The sequence below is a fragment of the Alosa sapidissima genome, chromosome 10 (genome assembly GCF_018492685.1).
Source record: "Alosa sapidissima isolate fAloSap1 chromosome 10, fAloSap1.pri, whole genome shotgun sequence".
NCBI classification, from domain to species: Eukaryota; Metazoa; Chordata; class Actinopteri; order Clupeiformes; family Clupeidae; genus Alosa; species Alosa sapidissima.
The window spans coordinates 1,254,977-1,273,717 of NC_055966.1; the positions used below are offsets into that span (position 1 = coordinate 1,254,977).

Consider the following 18,741-nt stretch of genomic DNA (forward strand, 5'->3'; position numbering starts at 1 on the left):
GTGGGTCATGATTGGAGCATTCATCAAGTCAATAAACCAAAACAAACGTCCAGATCAAAACAAATATGAACACAAAATCAAGCTCTGTCCATTGCCATCTCAGTCCCCTGATCTAAACTCCATAGAAAAACAGAAGGTTGAGTCAAAGAGGAGAATGCACAAGTGTGGACCTAGAAATCTGGACGATCTTGGGAGATTTTGTAAAGACGGAGTAGTCTTAAATCTCTTGCTTTGTATTCTCCAACTTTATCGGGTGTCATAGGAGAATATTACAAGCTGTTTTATTGGCAAAGGAAGGTTTAAGAAGGTATTACAAGCAGGTGTGCCAATAATTGTGAGCGACGTGTTTTGTTAAAAATATTTATTTTTATAGACATTTTCCTTTTTCTCAAAATAAATTTGTTTCCCTTCATGGTTGGATATGTTCTCATTGTTTTCATGTGAGATTACAATAAATCTTCAACAGATTATGTTTCATACCGGTTTTTAGTCAATTCTGGAGGGTATTGTATGTGTAGGCCTACCTGCAAACTCCGTCCCGTCTGACCGTGAGCGAGTATTTTTAGCAGCCGAACTGACAGTAAACCGAGCCACACACCTCACCCCGAAACATGTAGATATGTTCATTTTTCTGAGTAAGAACATATAGACTAATAGGGATGCTACGGTCGATCAAAATATTCACTCAAAATAGTTTGATCGGAGCACTCTCTAAAAGCCGATCAGAAGAGCCGATCAGATGATGCAAAATTGACACATGCTGGGCTCTACAGTGTGCCCATTTCACTCTCTAAAAATGATGGCGTGTGAGAGAAAAAAAAACGTAGGCGCACTGGTGCGAATGACTTATAACCACGTAGCCTAAATGTAGCCAACATCGAAAACATTAGAGGTGAACCATAGAATGACGTTGTGAATGAAGGCAGCATAAAACCTAGACTACAACGTTACCAGTTTCACGTTACTTTACCTTAAGTTTCTCAGTTGCTAGTTATCAAATTCAAGGGCTGTAGTATGCCTTTTAGCCCAGTTAAGGGATTGGTTGGAACATGCAAAATATAACGTTATAACTAGGAAACGGACAAAAGTAGCCTCCTGTCATACTCCCTTTTTCTTCAGATAGAACGCTACTGACTGGGCTACTTCCATTCATACTTGTTTACACCAAATAGCCTAGGCCGACAAGCTAAAGTACAAAACGAAAGTAACATCATTGCCCCATCAATTCAGATAAATGTAAGGGTAGGCTAGTTTACTGCTGATTTTCTCACCATTTATTTGCCTTTCTTTTACATCAAGTACAGTGGGTCCCAGTTAAGAATTGACACTTCATTCACCATCAAGGTGATTCACGCAGCTGGGTGAAATGTAAGTACAACTGCAGCCGCTTGGGGGCAGCATAGTCCGCTGTGGCGTTCCACGGTCGAACCGGACGGAGCATTCGACAGCAAGGGCTGTGATTGGCCGAGTTTTCAGAGCCTTTCTCTGTTTTTAGCAGCCCCTGCAACATGCTAGTCCACTGTAGCCTATACGCTTTGTACATAAGGTTAAACATAGTTTTGGATTCAGTGGCAAGATGTCTTGATTGTACAGTGCCTGTCTCTCAGTAATGTTTTAAAATGAGAGCTTAGTCAGCTGGCAGTAGGCTACTTTGTCGGCAGTCATGAGAAGTTCGCTTGCTAACAGAACATAAATATGCTGCCCAGAAACCTCGTGAATAGTTCTGATTTGTTTTACTACACTAACAATGTTAAATATAGCCTTTGCCTACAGCATCTCCTTAACAGTAATGTTAACAAAAGGACAGCATTCATATGACAAAGGAAAACGAATTCGGTCACTCAAGACTGTGCCACAGCAACCAGTGTAAGCTACAGTCCTACCCAATAGGCCTACTCGAAGCAGATAGCGTTGTCTGACGGTCGAGTGGCAGTTCAAATCTAGGCAGGAGCAGAGCCAAATAAAGGCCTAGGCCTATTGTTATCATTTTTTGCAAGGTGTTGCTCCTGGCAATACTTGTTTATAAGACGTTTGGTGATTAATTGATAGCTGTTTTTGGAACACGTTAAACGTTCTTTATAATGAGCGCATACGGGGAGTAAAACGACTGTTACGCGCTGTTACAACTGTATAGGCTACAATGATTGCAATACAAAAATATGCGCGTGTTAGTTTAGTTAGTTTTGTGATGTTTTGCACTTTTGCCTCATGTGTTTTCAGGTTTGAGGGCTTTTTTGGCAAGATTGACCTTGGTTAGACTCTGCATATGTTATTTCTCCGTATGGAAAATTAAGTAAATTTTCGACACACGTCTGTTATTAGTTCAATAACAAGTGTTGTTAAAACATGTGACTAGTGAAACTCAAATGATTAGAGAAATATTTAGCCAAAGCCAAAAAGTGTTAGAGAGAAGGAGAGACACCGGTGCAGCTCAGATGTCTTCTTAATTTTCTTTATTCTTTAGTAAAAGGTGCAGAACATTATTAAACTTTGACTAACGTTTCGATGTTTGTTAGTCAAAAAACATCGACACATCGAAACGTTAGTCAAAGTTTAATAATGTTCTGCACCTTTTACTAAAGAATAAAGAAAATTAAGAAGACATCTGAGCTGCACCGGCGTCTCTCCTTCTCTCTAAAATATCTGTCCTGGCCTTGTTGCACCGGATTGTCACCAAACGACAGAAGCGCGGAGAACCCTCCTTTGTCTACCAAAAAGTGTTACTTTGTGCCCCGCACTCCCCCACTGCTAGTGAAAGAAGGGGGTGGGGGAGGGGGACTTAACGTGAAAAAGCTTAATGTCCCAAAACGGCAACAAGTCATAATGGTAGGCTACAGGAAGTTGGGGGAGGGTATGGGATGACCAGAGCCGTCTTCGCTGTGCTATTCAGAAAGCATCTTCTATTGTCTTTCCAGGCGCACACAGCTCGTTACCATATAGCCTATCGAGTGCCTTAACACAGGGGTCCCCTGTGGCGGGGACAGGGGGGCGGTTGGGGGTTCCATGTTCCATATGTGTTGTGCATGCATTACTTGAAAAGAACTAGCTCCAGTTATGTATGAACAGTGAAGGTAAAGATCTCTTAAACATGTGAAAAACGTGAACTTGAAGTGAAAATTGTACAATATGAACTATGAATATTGAACAACTTGAAGCTACATCTATAAGTGTGAACATGCTTAACAAACTATAGGAACAAAACATGGGAACTAAACGTGCATGACGAATATAATCAGTTCGAGCTCTGTGCTTGTTTCCCTGCAACAACAAGGTTCCATCTGGGGGTGATGGAAGACAGTGACACGCTCAGTGTGTTTGAAATGTCCAGTCGATTGCGCAATTTGGTCTTAGTTGCAGTCATTGCCGAAAACCCGGCCTCGCATAGATTTTGACACCCAGTCCTCATCACTAAAATGTGCAGCTAACGGTGACTTTTTTTCTGTAAGAAATCGCTCTCGCAACTCAAACACTCTGGCCAGCGACCTGCTAAAGATGCTTGTTTTATGTTGCTCATTCTAGCAGTTTAGCTAACTTCGTGTGACTACCGTTCGCTAAGAAGGTGAAGTGAGCTGACCTGAGGCTGCGCAGCGCTGAAGGCAATATGTAAAAGTGTTGAAGGCGGGACAGACAGATGTAAGAAAATAGACCTTGCAAAATGAAAACATGCGTGCAAGCAAACAACTGCATATAGGCCTATGCCATGTAAAAACGTGACATTATTGCGAATTAAATTTAATTTAGTTTGAATGCATTTTTTTAACTCATGTCGTAGGCTACGGCCCGGTTAGGAATGTACGGCCGCGGCCCGGTGTTTGGGGACCGCTGCCTTAACAGATAGGCTCTGCTCTTGGGTTTGGCCTCACAGCGAACTCAACCCTCTTGTTGCTTGCAGTTTGTTAAATAAAGCGATGCAGATTACATTATTTATTTCTGATTAATTGCACCTTTTGATGTGTTTTGCAACATCTGCTTGTTAGGCTGGGCTACTGTCAATGTCCTGTACAGCAGGGGTTCTCAAAGTTTTGATTGGTGAGGGCCAATTCAGGAACCCAACATTGAAATGAGGGCCACCAAAGGGGCGGGGGGAGAAAAAGAAAAAAAAAAAAAAAATTGTTTTAATCATTTTAATGACCAGGTTGCATCTCCACAGTTTAAATGTATTGCATTAAACACATTTTAATTCATAACTGAGGCTAAACCTGGCAAAACTTGTGAAAATCTTAAGAAAAATTGCAATGCACACACAATCCCTGGGGTTCACAAATTTGGGATATAACAGTTCTGGTTGCAGTCCATTTCAAGTACAAACTTATTGAGAACAAACAGTCTCAGTGTGCCTTGCTTCTTATCAGCATAGGCCTTATTCAGGGCCAATTCTAGCTACCAAAGCACCACAGGAAAACCTGACGGCCACGAAACACCTCTAAATGGAGATTCATTCTTTTCAAAGCACACAGTACAGTTGTACAGTTTTACAGATGTTATCGCGGGCCGCCAGAAATGTTTCCGCGGGCCGCCATTGGCCCCCGGGCCGCACTTTGAGAACCTATGCTGTACAGGTAAATGTTCAACAATTGCTGGTGTAGGCCTACAGGCTATAATCAATTAGGGACTGTTAGTTATTTGTTTATGGGGCTACCGGAGGAGTTTTGGGAGCGTTAGTCAAAAAAGACGTGAGACTCCCTCGCCAGCAAGAAATTTTTCTATGACCCTCCAAAGTGATTGAGAAAAAACGCATGACCCTCCCCAGTCCCAACAATTTATTGATGCCTTCTGTAGGCTACTGGGTCAATTTGGGAGCTTACATACGACACCTTCCCTGAAATGCCTTGAAAAGGCTGTCGTTTGCACAATTTCACAAATAATCACCGGGACCGAAACAAACCTGTCAACTTTTCCCGGGTTTATCGCGTATTTGAACTTTTTCCTCGCTGTCTTAGGAGGAGCTGCAGGGCCGTCGCAAGGGGGTGCGAGGCCCTGTGCGAACTTGACAGATGGTGCGAGGTATATGCAATAACTTAGGTGCATGAAATCATGCGATAGCTTACTTTACACATAGCCAAGGCTATACCGTCGGTGCATTTTAGTAGCCTAGTCTAATAATCTACACCAGCTTGTCTTTAAGAGGGGAAAATGACAATGCCTATAACATTAGCTGAATCACATATTTGGCCATATGGTGTTTATCGTAGGCTACATCACGAAACCAAATAGTGTAACAAAGGCGTACACTTTAACAGGGGGATTTAATTGGGCATGAATCATTGTGCTGAACGGTATTTGTCAATGAGCAGAAACACATGACATTCAAACTGTTGATAAGATGTGCACTATGGAAACTGGTCTGTAGGCTAACATTGGACAAATAAATGACACTGACTCGCCATATCCTGACTCTGAAAAAACATTGTCTTGCTTTGCCGCAAACTCAGCAATGAAATCATAGGCCAGTTTGCAGGTAGCATAACGTCTTTTTCAATTCATAGAAGGGAGAGCCCAGTCTCTCGTGACATTGAGGCACGCAAATAGTGTGGTTCAATAGCAAATAATATGGTTCAACACCTAATGTGTCCATATCAACAATTTCGATGTTTCAGTGAGTGAGTGCTTGTGGCCATGACGCGTTTGCTCCGCAGCTTCGCTCGTTGTAAACCAACCAATCAGCGCACAGCTCATCTAAATATTCATGAGCATACCATAAAAGGGATAAAACCTCTCGTTTCATTCTAGGGCTTTTAACCAGGCTTGCATTAGGGCGCATAGAACAGCACATATGCCATTTTCAGCCCAACCAATGTTACACACCCTATTCAGAGACCTTAAGGACCAGCACCAAATACCCTATATAATCATTCTATCACCCCTTTAATAGCCTGTTCAACTTCGAAAAGCTTCACCCAATGCCAGTCACTGGTCGCAATTTCAAATTTAATTTCGGGAAGCTTCGTTCAATCTTAAGTTTTAAGTGCAGTAGGCCCCTATCTGCCCCGTTTGGAATTATATCTCGAGCCTATTATAAGGTCCAGTGCGTTATGTCCTGGGATTCGGGCGTGCTCAAAAAGAAAAGAAAAAACACTTTTTTTTATAGATGGTTATGAGGAGCAATATGAGTCTGAACTCCGTGTCATTCAGACTCAACCCTCTTGTTGCTTGTTTTTCGTTGTCGTTTGAACGTCGGCAAGCAGGCATGTTGCGGTTGCAATTTAAAGGAGAATTCCGGTGTGATATTGACCTAAAGTGTGTTGAAACATGATACCGAGTGTGAACGTATGTCTCATAGCCCATCTCGGCTTGTCCCCTGCACTCCAAAATCTGGCGCTAGTTAGCCGATGCTACCAACAGCTTTTTCAATGGTGGTGCTTCGGCATTGGGCTAGCCATGCAAATAAATAACTGTTTTACACCATTTACGAGGCTCAATGTATCTCCACACTTAATTGGTAGACTTCCGAGGGCCCTGATATTTAAAACGAGACATTGAGAACTTTGAAAAAGCACTGGTAGTTTACTTACAAGACGATTTATGCAGACAGTATCTTCACGAAGTTTAGCGTTTGCAGCCATCTTGAATTTAGTCACGATAAGTCGAGCGATGAGTAAGAATGAACAGGTATGATAAGGGATCAGATCCCAAAAATAATTCAGTGGAAATGCATGGATTCCAGTTTCTTCCAGGCTTTCTTTGCTTGGCTGCAAACGCTAAACTTTGTGAAGATACTGTCTGTATAAATCGTCTTGTAAGTAAACTACCAGTGCTACCAAAATCGTCCTACATTCAAACGCAAAAGGTGCTTTGATATCTTTTTCGTTTGAATGTCGGCAAGCAGGCATGCTGCGGTTGCAATGAATGAGGATAATTGGTTTTATCTGCGGATTTATTTTTTGCATTTTGAATATGACTCGCTCCAGTCTCAACAGCACGTCTACTTTTTCCACACGCATAAGTTCTAACACACATCCCCTCTCGCTTTCTCTCTTTCCATCCCTGCGCATGGGGCTTTCTTAAAGGAGCTGCACCATTTTACAACAATTGCATCTACATTTTCATATTAGAATGTTTTGTCTGTTTAAAGGGAAACTTGGCAGGATTTCCCCCTCTGCTGGAGAAATTGTGCATTATGCTATTTCAAACTGTGGGAAAAGGTAACGATAAAGCACATGGATTTGTTTACAAGCTAGCGAACGGTTGGCATAAGTTTGGCAGAACTATGTGGATGTTACAAGGTAAGAAACACGATTTAAAACTAGTTTCTTGTTTCTCACTTCTCTTTCCGGGACGGTAGTCTCAATGTTGCAAGGTTGGTTTTCCACCTGAGGACGCTAGGCACAGCGGGGAAAGTCACCATTTTCACCGGAATAGGTCATTTAACCATCCAAATGATTTCTAAACTGGTTTATTACGTTGAAATAGTTGCCAAGTCCCCCTTTAAGTGTAAGCTTAAACTACCGTGATCAATTTAAGTTCCCGTGCCCCCGCTGAAAGTCTCATGTGCTTATCGTTACAGTATCACATCTATAAGTAACCGTGACAAATAGGGTATAAGATATATAAACTCACGCTATTGTATTATCATATATGTTTGGTAATGGCTCACTGCGTCATGGAAGCAGTTAAGTCAAGTCGCATCAAAAATAGTAGTGTCAGAACTCCCAAGTGACACCTTGTGGTTGTTTGTGTCAACTGCAGTTTGTGCCATTTCTGCTGTGAAAATGGGGTGCGTGATTCATGAAGGAACCCGTCCAAACTTAACTGGGACCCACTGTAGGCTGCATCTTAATAACAACATTGCAAGATATTATAGCCTCATACAGGTACTAAAGCTAGTAAGTACAGGACTGTTCGCCCAAATTTTCGTCTTTGCTGCTAAATTTGCTTTCTTTCAATGCCCATTCAGTGATCGGTGATCAGCCCCAAAAATCCTGATCGGAGCATCCCTATAGACCAACTTACCTGTAACTTTAGGAAGTTGCTGGTTTGGGCAGTTGTTAAATGGTCATACTTTTTTTTTGCTTAGCCTGCAGGTGTCCAGCTCCAGCACTTGTTTTAGCCTACATGTTGTGTTGTATAGCCAACCGCTTGCTAATAAAGAAATTGCAGTGACTATCCAATACAGTTTAAAAACATGAATAAAATGAATAAAAACATGGCATGAGGACATTTTATATTTTTCCCAAAGTTTATTTTCCTTCAGGTGTCTAGCCTATTTCAATGTAGCCTGTTATAGCCTAGGCCTATGTTCCGTTGCGCAGCCTTAAGCCACATAAAAATGTCAATAAATAAATTGCTGCGACTATCAAATAGCCTACAGTTGAATGTAAATGGAAAGGTAAGTTTTCATTTTTGATATTCATTTTTTCTTTGTTTTCCTACAAGTGTCCTACCTATTTCTTTTACAAGCTTATAAGCAGCAAGTTGCATTGCGCAGCCTTAAACCATGTAAAATTATCAATAAATAGCCTATGTTGCCAGGGTGATCATATAGCTAGCCTATTTTAAAGTTGAATGTAAAATGGCTTTTTTAAATAGTAATTTATTGAGAAATGTATTAGGTCTGCTGTGTGTGTGTGTGTTATCATAATGCATACAGTGGGCAGTGCTTCGACTTGGCCAGCTTCACTCGCGGTCCGCGCGCGGGATCACACGGTATCATGCGACTTTAATTTGTATTTTTCCAGTGACGCTGCAACGACGCTGCAACAACCCAAACAACCGGTAGATGTCTCTTGTGAGCAGGGTGTCTCGTAAAAAGAAATGGAACTGGAAAACCCTACACAGACTTCACTACAGACTTAAGCAGACTGGTTGAGAAATAATTTAATAGCCAGAAATATGCCTGCCCTGCCCTGACCGAAACAATGCATGCCAACTTTTTCCGTGTTCATCACGTATTTTAACTTTCCCCCGCTGTCTTGCCGTTTTAATGTTTTCCCGTAGAATATCCCTTATTTTAATACTCTCATAACAGCCCTGCCATCGGGCCTGTCTCTGTGTTGCCCTGTTACTACCCCTTGCCCTTCCAACGAAACAGATGTCTTCAAATCATCGTTTTCCTTGCTTGAAGGTGAACTTAGAGTGATGTTAACCTATTTAAGTTTAACGGCGTGATTGTCGTGAGAGCACGATTCATTGGCGCTTGCATGTTCGGCCTTATGTCTACGTGCGCACCTGAGGCTACTCCGCTACTAGAGAAAGAATTTCCCCTGTTTGTATGTTCACTCCAAGTTGGCCTACCATAACTTACCAACTCTGCACTGTAGACCCTAACTGGCTATTTATATTTTTCTGTCAAAATAGGCAAATGTATTTGTTCAACTTTATGAAGCAGAATTACGCACTAGGCTACTTGGAACATAACACATTGGACAAAGGACAGATGTATGTTATAGTGACAAAATATTAGCATTCAGTGTTTTACGATGTCTGTCATAGGGAAGTTTTTTTCCCCATGCATTTATTCTAGGCTACTGTCAGTGACTGCCCTGAGAGAAGCGGGTTCTGTGTTTCGTTAATGTCAGTGACTGACGCGAGAGAAGCGGGGTCTGTGTTGCGTTGCGTAAATTTATTTTCAATTGGGCATGCCGTGCCGTGTCGTCCACAGCTCTTCAGTTCTGACAAAGCCGAAATTACTCCTTTTGAAATTCACGTTGACTGGGGGGCGGGGGGGGCATCAGACATTTGTGCCCAGTTAATCCGGCCCTGCCCCCAACAAATCACACCTTCCCACCAGCTGTGACAGCTTAAAAGAAGTCAAGAGGACTCCTAACTCACAGACCTATTCACAAACCGGTTTTGTGGCATTTCGCCTGTTTTGAAATCCTATGCAGCTACAGGAGCTTCCAATCGTGAGGAAGCAATTTTGCATTGTAGGCATAACTAACATGCAATAACGCCACCAACAACAACCAAAACTAGGCTACTCATTGTCAACATGTAAATTAAATGTAACATTATTGTGAATCAAATTAAAATGAAAAAAAATAAAATTCTCTTTTGCAAACGTAGGCATAGGCATAGTAACAGATTAATTTAATAATGTTACAAAGATACTACATCAATCCATATGTTTCATTAGGCTACTAGGCTATTTGTTTTGCCTTACTCTTGATTCATTTAGGCTAAGCCTTTTTATTCAGTTATTCATCATCTTCCGTCCTTGTGTAGCGCACACATTCTCAGACCTGTCACCTGCCACTCATCGTAAGGGAGGTGTTTGGAATCATTCCCGCGTTACAATCATCAGCCAATCAAGGTGGTCACTTCAGTCAAGCTCGTGCATGAGTAATAACGTCATCCATAGCAACGAAGACTCACTCACTCTTAGTCAAAGATTCTAGAGCACTCAGCTCCAGAATCTGTTCAGGAGTTGTAATTTTCCCTTACTAAGAGTAGGTCTGAAAGGATTTGTGAATAACTTAATAAGAGAAACTCAAAGCTAAAATATTTTATTGCTATTTAGGAGTAGCCTCCTCCTAGTGGTAAGATAAAAGGCTTTGTGAATATGGCCCCTGGTGTCTAACCCAATGCATAGCCCATTTACAAAAAATAATGGTGGAATATTTGGCTACTGATGATCATTGTTATTTAAGAACATGCAGTGCACGTAGGGCACCAAAAACATCTTGCTCGTAAAAAATAATCATACATTATGGCGGGTCTGTTATTTAACCTACTTACTGTAGGCTGCACAAACTACAGGCCTTTATTTTGGGCAAGCCTGCATGTTGAAGAATTTTATATAAAGCCTGCGCTAACAGTAATCCTCCTGCCCCCGATACCACAGCTGTGGATATAGTGTGGAATGTTCAAGTAATAACACAATCCAATGTGTGTCTCAATTGTCCCCCGCTGACCACCTCACACATTTCTCTAGATTTTGCAACGACCTTACATGACACAATGCCATAAAATGCCAGTTTTTAGGACACAATAATGTTACAAACAATAATGTTTGTAATGATACCAGTTAGGCCTACGTTCAACAGTAACATAAGTGTAATGAGCTATTCATTGTCGAAGGTGCATGAAGTGAAATTCTTACTTTGGAAAACAAACATTTGCCGATATCATTGGATAGAGAATAGGCCTACTTGTTTATTTTTATACGTAGTTCGCAGTTCAGACAAAGCCGAAATTACTCATTTTGAAACATTTGTATGGTTATATTGCTTGACTTAAATCCCAGAGAGTAGGCTAGGCTACCGCACCCCACAGTGATGGGCCTAACGGTGTTACGCGTTCAGTGTGGGGTATAAACAAGCTGAGAATTTAGTGGTGTCACGTCTGCCTGTCACAGACGTGGGGAGCTGAAGCTTGGGATACAGTTACTACAGTAACAGTATTTTATTTTACTTCTTATGGAATATTTTATTTTTTTTACTTTTATAAAGGCTTTGTTTGAATGCTGTTGGAACATAGTAGTTGATTATAAAGGCAACTTTCTGTTGCAATATTCTGTGTGTTCTGGACTGCAGGTAACTTGTTAAGCCAGTGGTTCTCAAACTTTTTCTTTCATTCCCCGCTTTGATCAAGGGGGCATTGACTGATGATAGTGGAGATAACGTGTTATCCCGAGGCCTTTGCAAGTCAGCATCTCCGACGGTAGTCTACCCTATGAAAAATATACATTTTCGATGTCCCAAACGGAGAGTCATACTTTATTGTTTTAACGATCTCTATGCTACTCACCAAAATGTAGGCATGGGAACATGATGAAGTAGCCTATCCAACTGTCGTGTGTTAAATTATTGTGATTACGAGCCAGTGGTTTTCAAACATTATGCGTGACTCGGACATCTAACGAAATGCAACAGACTCATATCGTCCTCGCATTCGCAAAATGAGGACCGACTGCTCAGATAACGGGTGTACCTCCAGTTATGCACGGTTTTATTCAAGTCATTTAAATGTACTGGTGAAACAGTACTCTATTGTTATTTATCCCTATTCACCCACGCTGTCAATTCTGTGGCGCAGTGCGTTAAGGCCGGCTGATGAGTTATTTTATTATTAGTTATCAGTCCCCTGTCCAAGAGTTCGAATCTGGGTTAAGCCCATATTTTGAGAAATGCTGAATAGACCACAACCAATTTCAATTCTTCAACACGGTCACCGTTAGACTAGAGGGGAGAAAGAATGGGAAAAGATCTGGGCACAGTTCTTCCAGAGCTTCGTGCCAAGTAATAAGCATTGAGTTGAGATGTTGGTTTGAATGAAACGAAGCATATAAGCCATAGTGTGACATGCGTAAACCAATGGTGTAGAGATGACGCCACAGGGTTTTATTTAAGAGAGCCTACGTTTGTATGTAGGCAATTTATTCACAATACTTAGGCCTACTAAAATAAATAGTATTTTATTTGTATTGGTTGTTTAGAGTAAAAAAAAATCGGTCGGCCTTAACGCAAGTTTACAACCGGCAAGTCGGTCGGACTAAAAGGGGAAAAAAATAAATATTTGGGTCGGTTCTAAATTGACAGGGTCGGTCGGGTTACGGCAAACAAACATATTTTTAAGGATGGCCTGGCAGTGTTTTTTTGCGCGTCTGCAGAAGTCAGCCAAATATGAATGTAATTCTGCGGCATAAAGCATATGTATTTGTTTATTGTACAGAAAAATAAAAATGACATGTCAAGCAGTCAATTGACTACATTGCAGTCAAGAAGTAGGGCAAATTAATTTACGAAACCAAAACGTGGGTCATAGTTGTTAAGCCTCTATTGCGTAGCCTGTTAAAAACGTCGCCAGATAGCATTAAATCGGCAACAACATTGTTTTCTGCAGAAGCCTACCCAAGGCTACAAATTCATTCTGAACAGTTATTTCTCTACTGGCTCAATTATCACACAAGACACTGTTTTGATTTGCGTAGTTGCGTTACCCCCAACACTGACACATGTAGACAGCAAATTTCGATTTCGATTTTCGTTACCACTGTGTAGTCAAGCCTTAAGCCATACCCAAGTAGCCTAAATCGAGGTAATGTTTAATTATGCATGATTTATTTTGTTATTGAATTCGTAGGCTGGGATTACTCTCGGCAACAATTATGTTTAATGGTAGATCCTGCTTTTTTCAGAAGGGGCGGCAGGCAGAGCGATGTACAGTGGCAGAGCGACGCACAGTGGCTGAAAGTGGTACTAAAGCTTCACGCAGCTTCACGCCTCGTAATGCGCGAATGAAGTGGTCATTTGAAAGTGATGCCCACTGTAATGCGCATAATCGGGGTTTAATGAATAATCAATTATTGTTCATTAATGTTAGTGAAAGTCCATTAAGAAAATTCCTGTAAATTTGCAACCCTAGTAACAGTTTTCATGTCTGATCTTTTCATATCCATGTGTGATCTTATTTCAGCTCGCAGTGGTTATCGCATCCAGGCCAATCCAGATGGGAATCCCACACGTGTCCTATATTACATGGAGAGAGAGCTAGCAAATTTGGACCCCAGCCACCAAGGAAATGCAGCAGGCAAATACAACCGCTGTAGGTCTTTTGTGTATCTTTCTCTTTCTCCAAAATCCTCATTCCTGGGTTCAATGAAGCTTCTTAAAACCTTGCGTTGGTCATAGAATGAAGCTTATATACATAGAGATGGGGAAACCCAGCTTCAGAAAGTAAAAGTCCTACCATGTGTTCCATCCATTCACTAAACCAGCTGATTCTAATTATCTCAGCTCTTCAGCAAGGTAGATAGGCTAATAAGTAACTTCGTTTCCCATCTCTTTACAGAAATAGAATATTTGTGTACATTTAACTGCACTGCATGTATCCCTGTGGTTCTTCTTCCTCTTCCGACCACATTAATACAGCTGAAACTGCTGAACTGTTTGACCTCATTCAAACACTCCTACAAACACTCCTACATAGTCTTGTAACAGATAGGTGTGCAATGTATTTTTTATATTTGTGAACTTTTATACTTTTTTAAATGCACATGTGAGATAATGGCTCATAAAAATGACCAAAATTTAGAGAGATGAAAATTCTGCTTTCAGTGGTTCTGATAACCCCCTACTGCACCCTCTTAATTTCAGTGCTTCATCTTCAACTTTTGGTCTGTAAAACAAGGGAACCCAGGCTATATGGAAATATAAAAGTTATGTTCATATCTTTATTAGAATAATCAAAGCATTGCAATTTCAGTGTTTTTCAGCCATGACTTGTTTGATTTTCGAGGGTCTCTAAGGGGGGCCCCTGAACTCAGTAACGAAAAATAGCTGGAGGGTTTTAATTATATGGCTGCTAGTTCCACATACTTATCACACATACAAAGTATGAGCCGATTTGGCCGACTCCCATCTTCCGACCTCTGCCTGGTTTTGCCTGGTTTTCTCGTGCAATGACTCTTAACATCCAACTGATGTAGGTTAACATCCAACTCATGTTCCTAATACCCAAGATATCACAATTTAATTAACATTTAATTTGTACTGACAATGTTATGCTAGATACTATCTAACCTAGTGATTTTTAAGAATACTGAATAATCTGAATAATCATACTGCAAGTAATTAGAAGAACATTTTTTACACTGATAGTGTTTTAAACAGCAGCCTTTTTGCATTTAAATGTGTGTGTGTGTGTGTGTGTGTGTGTTCACTAACCATGGATGGGGAATTTCCCTTTGGATAATAATATCTGTCTGCCTGACTGTTTAACTAAAAACTTAATTTTTTGTCTATAGTGAAAATTAACATCCAGGATTTATGTAAGGGATAATGTATAGAACGCGGGTCATTATCGGGAAATAGGTCCCGACAGGGCGAACCGGACCCCGACGCAAATTACCTAATTGTAAATTACCGTCAGGCCTATAGGCCTACTCTTATCGTCTGGCTTGCCTCAGCTTCGGTCACGTCTGTTTAAAACCACATCTTATATAGGGTTTTTTCCTGTTCATGATGCATTTTTTGACTGATACGATTTATACTCAGGAGCGACTTAGTCCGGAAAATACGGTACTTCTATTAACTATGCTGGTATTGTGACTAGGGCTGGGATAAACTATTATTTTTTTATATGATTAATCTAGCGATTTATTTTTTCAATGCATCGATTCATCTTAACGATTCCTTTTTTTCAGTCCATTTCGATTCGATTATCGATCATCTCCCCATTAATTGACTAATAGCAACTTAAAGAAGCCCTATGCAGGTCTGGTTATTCCTTCGCTGTTTCTGGGTTTTCGCCTGAATTGGGCTCGCATTTTTCACGACATAGATCCCCCTGCAGCTTCGGTAGCAAGTGACTGCTATGCTAAACCCCCACTAGCTAGCAAGCTAGCCATCAATAAACCAAGCTAAACACATAGGGGTCACAATAAAACGGTCGAGCAAACACATTGTAAAAATCACATTGTCAAATCACATTACAAAAACGAAGTTCACCCAAGCGTAGGCTACTTACAATTTCAACAGCAACAAAGCCAAGTCGGAGTCCGTTTTGCAGTCTTCTTAGAAACTACAACCTGACTACATTTTCGAGTATTTCCGCCGAGTTACATCCGGATGTGTTCGGACCGCGACCAGAAAGTTGCATATTTGATTTATCCGCGGAGAAGCACTAGGGGGAGACGAAGCACCCACCAAACAACCCAAAAAGTGTTGTAGAACCATCAGAACGACTCTCAACCTGCATAATTAAGGTCATTTTTGCTAAAGTTGTTGCATAGGGCCTCTTTAAACATGTTGATTTACATATCTGAATGAAAAAAACATGAATTCCTTAACATTGCAATATCTGTTAATTGCACTTAAAATTGCAAAAAAAAACTAGAAAAGCATTTCCTGAAGGAAATACAGTGCATGAAAATGCAAAAACATGATGTAAAATATCATAGAGTAAACTATATTGGTTGGTAAGTAGATGAGGTTTAATATAGTTGGAATGAGATGTTCATGCACTGTAATAAGAAGCCTAGGAAGAACAGTACAGTGCATTTTCATGCACTGTAAAAAGTGCAAAGTAATGCATTCAATAAAGTTCAGTAGTGTATAGGTCTAATTGAGTGCCTGTCACTTTAAGACGTTCGTGAGGGAATCCTTGCAATTAACATTAAGACAGTTAAAAGGCTGCTAATGTGTGGATGATTCAATTCATAACGTAGTTAGTTCAAATAACGGTTCGTACTTCTCTTCACTTTTGAGTCTTGGAAAACACTTTTCCATTTACATCCGGATTTTGCAAACATTCAGTGTCAGAGTCAATAAAATGAGCCCTGCATGAGTAACGAATTTGACAAACTGTAAGTAAGCATGCTAAACTTGACATCCAAACAGTATTCTAACGTTAGCTTTGAGATACTGCTTGATTGCATAACTGAACTTAGTTTAGTCTCCTCAATGTACTATGTTGTGATCAGACCTTAGCAGAGTTAACTTTAATGCAGCAGTTTTGAACAAATTTGCGCAGCATGGTGGTCACGATGCTAAGCGGATTTAATAGCAATTTAGCCCACCGTGTTCTATACAATGCTTCTATGTGGCAACAACAATCCTTCAACAATCGTGAATATTTTGTTAAATGCACATGCAGAGGAGGGGCAGCGGGCTCGTTACGAGAGAGGCAGGTGGGGCAAGGAAAGGCTGCGTGCCTAAAAAGCGCAGCTCAATGAAAGGATTTTATCTTATCTTTAATTTAAATAGTACAACATAGAACATCAATGTGTGGTGGCCGGTTTTGATTTTGTGGCGCCCAACCACAGATTAGTCAACGTATGGGAAACACTGAAGGTGTAAAATTAAAAATATTTAACGGCACACGTTATGCTTGACGAATCGACGCGCATATTTTGCGTCAACGTATTTTTTGCGTCAACGTCATCGATTATGTCGACACGTTGTCCCAGCCCTAATTGCTACTCCCTTCAGTGTGTTTCAATCCATCATTTTGCCATTCTGTGTTTCCTACTTTAATTCTCTGTCTTTATTGCCCCCTTCCCCTTGTTTAGTGGATGGGATGAGTGAGGTGAGCTCTCTGCATGATGCATCTGAACCTCGTTCACGTGGGCACTCAAGGCCACCACAGCTCCACACCCATTATGACGACGTGGATGAAAGAATGAGTACCATCAGCAGTGTGTCCCAGCACTACAATCCAAGGCGCCACAATGATTCCCCAATGAACCATGGTGCTCGAGGCCGTGCCCATTCCATGGACAATCTAGATGTAATTTACCCGCACTCCAGGGCTGATGACTATCCACAAAGTTACAAGGCTGCAGCCAGAGGTGGTCGAAGGGGGTGAGTAGACAATACATGGATATGACCATAATGATAAATATAGTACTGTATGCAATTTGCTGATCTGACAGAGTTTTGTTATTGTTTGGGGGACAGGCTGCCTCCACTTTGTTTGTTTTCAGTTTTTTTTTTTACAGTGTACTCAGGGAATGTGCAGCTAGCGGATCGGATGTTTTCCGAATGTGAAACACAAAAAATTTTTGAGTTGAAATCCAGTATGATCACTGACTGTACTTTTAAGTGTACCAATTTTTGAAATATTCCTCTCAACAAAACCATGTTTTTCAGTAGATCTCATTTGTTTTTTATTAAAGCAACAGTAAAATGTATGTCTAACACTACCACAATAACAACCTAAAAGACATGTCAAAAAATGTTGCAAACATTGTAGGGCTGCACGATTATGGCCAAAATGATGATCACGATTATTTTGATCAATATTGAGATCACGATTATTGATTACGATTATTCATTAATTTTAGTGACAATAGGTGTGTTCGAAACGGGTAAAGTTGCTGCCTTTTAAGATATCTAACTGTGGAGCGAGGCAGCAAGTGCGGTTTGAAACCGAAAAAGGTATCTTAGAATTCCCAAATACCATCATTTTTTGAGGCAGCTTCGATGCACACTTAATGTTCACTCCTACCCGTAATCCCTTGCGGCAACGTCTGAAACAGCTGTGAAAGGTAAACAAACATGGCGGATGACATCGGTAATGGCTGCTAAATCTGTTTAAAATATCATTTGTGTGACCTTATTTTGCTTAGATTTGTAGATTTGAGATGAGCAATAAACAATTTACTATCTGATTATGCCATTGTTGTAACCATTGATAGTGTCTGGTCTGATATATCTGCCGGCCGTAAAACTAATTTATACCGTTAGCCTGCTATCTTACGTAAGCTAATCTAGTTTAACGTCAGGCCTTTGCTAATGTCATACTATAGTGTTAACCAAAGATTCTAGAGTGCTACGCTCATTTTTAAAAGATGCATTTAATCCAAAGTCATGTCTGTGAGACAGCTCTCTATGTAGGGAGGGAGGCAGTAGACAGCTGTCTTCCGTTTCAAACAGACCCAATATCAGGGTTCCCACGGGTCATGGAATTTCTGGAATATCGTGGAATTTTGGTAAGTATTTCAGACATGGAAAGTCAGGGAATTTGATCATTTTTGGGGCAAAGTCATGGAGTATTGGGGAATTTAGTTGTAGCAGTTTTGAAAATGTACTTGCCAAAATACATTAATACAAATATTTCACGCAGAATTGGTGTAAGCCTATATCTGGTTATAAGCTTTATTGCTTGCTTGAGTAGCCCAACTTTGTTTATGCAATGCCCATTTAGTCCTCTCCCGCTCTAAAAAAGTAAAAGATTCTTGAATGCTTCGCGGCTGTTCTGAAATCATTGGTCGGTATATTGTGCCATTCATTATATAGTAATTCATGGACATTCTGTTTTTTTGTCAGGGAAAAGTCATGGAATTTTACATTTGACTTAGAG

At 40.6% G+C, this 18,741-nt stretch overlaps 1 protein-coding gene across 2 annotated transcripts in view; it reads left to right on the top strand.

Moving 5' to 3' along the window:
- The window catches only part of lsr (lipolysis stimulated lipoprotein receptor), a 77,166-nt gene that overhangs the window by 42,634 nt on the left and 15,791 nt on the right, over window positions 1-18,741 (top strand). For both annotated transcript variants that reach the window (XM_042107515.1, XM_042107516.1), the window contains 2 exons: window positions 13,354-13,482; window positions 16,949-17,240. In XM_042107515.1, coding sequence (XP_041963449.1) covers window positions 13,354-13,482; window positions 16,949-17,240 — 421 coding nt within the window. The remainder of the gene's footprint in view (window positions 1-13,353; window positions 13,483-16,948; window positions 17,241-18,741) is intronic.